This window comes from Phymastichus coffea, unplaced genomic scaffold (genome assembly GCF_024137745.1).
Source record: "Phymastichus coffea isolate CEN01 unplaced genomic scaffold, Cenicafe_Pcof_1.1 PCOF00050, whole genome shotgun sequence".
NCBI lineage: Eukaryota > Metazoa > Arthropoda > Insecta > Hymenoptera > Eulophidae > Phymastichus > Phymastichus coffea.
The window spans coordinates 288,256-290,777 of record NW_026706861.1 but is presented as its reverse complement, the minus strand read 5'-3'; the positions used below and the strand labels follow the sequence as shown (position 1 = coordinate 290,777).

Sequence of the window (2,522 nt, the reverse complement as noted above, 5' to 3'; positions counted from 1 at the left end):
TAAACGACCTACCTTCCTCGCGATACTTGCAATCCTGTTCGCGTGTTCAAACTTATCGCTCTATTCGATGTGAATTACAGTCTCGAATCGAGAGAAACCAACGATTTATACATCAGATCTATTTTTATTAGCGCGGGCAAAATAAAACTAGAGCGACATTTATCACTGTACTTCTCAGGCGAAGAGTGTGCAGCATCGCGATCATTAAATTTAATCGTTTTGCGCGTGCGGAAGCTTGCCGCTGTCAAAAGACCCGAACGATCGACACAGCAGAGAGAAAAAGAGAGAAAGCAAAGACGAGACCGTTATTATTATTAATATCAAAACACATTCGATGCATTTAATGGGCCTTGAATTTCGCGGTCGACATCGACGTGCACTTTTGCGGTTGAGGGTAGTTTTACTTTATTATAAGAAGTCATTTTCTAATTGGTGATCATGTGATCGTCAAGGAAATTGTTGAATACTACAAGGGGAGATAACGCATTTTTAAGTGATTACATGGATAAGTTAGTACCGAATTATTTGTTGACACTTCGAATTACTCTTGACAGTTCATAAGCTCTTGCAATTTAATAAAAGATGTATCATATTTGAAATATTTATTAATAGTGACAAAAACTAGTTGGAGTTGCCGCGATGTTTGCATATTGAAAATGCTGATAAATAATAGATTCAAGCAGACACATTTAAAACGAGTACAGAAAATTTATTAAGAGCATCGATAAGACTATCCCAAAAATTTTATCAGCCCCGCCAGACGAAAGTAAAAGAAAGCACACGTACAAATTTGCTCGAAAAGAAATCCAAAAGACGGGTAGATAGGCTGACAGCAATAACAACGTTATAGTAGCCCCGGACTTGAAGACATTTTGATGAATCACAATTCGTCATCCAGCTCGTCGCTATCGACCAGACTTTGACTCCTCGACCTTGCGCCACCGTCGTTCCTGCCGCGACTGTTGCTTCGGCTGCGCGTTGGCGCTTTGCTAGTCTCGGAATTAATGTGCTGCTGTGGTGTCATGGCATCGCCAATCTCCTCGTCTTCGTCGTCGTTGGCAGCCATGTTCGGACTGCCTTCGCGACTTGCCGGCAGATTGACCGGCTCAGCACCACAATCGCCGCGACGCCCACGAGCCGCGCACATGCCGCAGGGATTCTTCTTCTTGCGGCGACGAGGGCACGAGCTGCGCTTGCGCTTCTTAGGGCACGATCGCTTCTTCGGTACGCAACCACGACGCTTCGGCTTGCAGCTGCGTTCTGATGGGCGAATGATTTTCTTGGTTAGCGAGTGGAACATTTTGAAAACTTGAAAACATTTTTTTTGTTTGTTTTTTTTAATTGTAAATCTGCAAAATTCATTTGCAATTCAATATTAATAGCAAACAAGCGTCAAGGTTAACCAACCGTTCGAGAGACGAAGAATACGTTAATGTTTAATTGAATCGCTAAAAGCTGTTAAAATTTTAGCATGAAATAAAAATAAGGAAAAACTCACTTTTTCGTTTGCCGCAAGCATCCATTTGAGCTAAATCGAACGGCCCGATGACTTCAGCATCGGTGTTGAGGCTATAACCGGCGGTTGTCTTTTTCAGAATTCCGTATTCAACACCGCGCTTCAGGGCTGTTTTCAGCTGCAAATGGAAAAATTTTTTTATCAATGGAATGCATATAAATATGTATATTATTTGAAGTCGGAAATGAAAATTATTTCATGAATCTTAATTGATAAACGTGATATATTGTGACAGAAAAGACAGCTTGAAAATAAAAGCTTCGAAAGATAAAATCATCTTCGTATATTTGCGTGCCAAAATGAAGCAAATAATTGTACAGGACTCAAATTTGTTATCGCTGACCTGGCGTTGAACGACAGCTTCGGAGGCATTGTATTCGGCCATGATGTACTTCATGATCTCTTTGGCTGTGGAACCATGTGCAGCGCGGAGGTTCCTAAGAGCCGCGACGACCAATCCGGACATTTTCGGAGACGTTTTCTTGACCTTCATCCTGAGCTCAACTTTTTTCCTTATTCAGTCCACTGATGTTTGTCGATGACGATTACTGCTAATTTATCATGTTTCGCCCGGCGAGACTTAAATTTGAGCAACCGAAAAATGTAAAGGAAGGAAAAGGGTTTGTTAACGATGATTATGACGACGATGTTATTACGTCGGCGGAGCTTGCGCGACTGACGCTCGTTGCTTAGTTGCTAGTATACAGCGACAACGCCGTTGTCATGGCAGAATTAAGTTGGCGTTTTCTTGTTTTTCATTCGGCAAAATTCGAAGTTACGAGGATTTGTTTATTTTTTTTTCCTTCGAAATGTTCAAACTAGGACACTTGATCAAAAATATTTATATCGACACTTATGCACATGACATAGCTATCTTAACGTTCCACTCAAGTGTAACAATGGCTTCTTATATTACGTAGAAATATCTAAATAAAATACTATTTTGGCTTAAAAATGGGGAATAATAATTAATGAAACCAAGTCAATCCAAGTAACTTAGATCTTA

General features: G+C 40.6%; 1 protein-coding gene across 1 annotated transcript; it reads right to left on the bottom strand.

The window, feature by feature from the left end:
- Nucleotides 1-880: 880 nt before the first annotated feature.
- Nucleotides 881-2,009, bottom strand: LOC131665413 (uncharacterized). The gene is made up of 3 exons (XM_058937289.1): nucleotides 1,860-2,009; nucleotides 1,499-1,634; nucleotides 881-1,260 (listed from the first exon to the last, which is right to left on the bottom strand). Exons 1-3 carry the CDS (start codon nucleotides 2,007-2,009, stop codon nucleotides 881-883), a joined length of 666 nt encoding a protein of 221 aa, XP_058793272.1.
- Nucleotides 2,010-2,522: the final 513 nt, after the last annotated feature.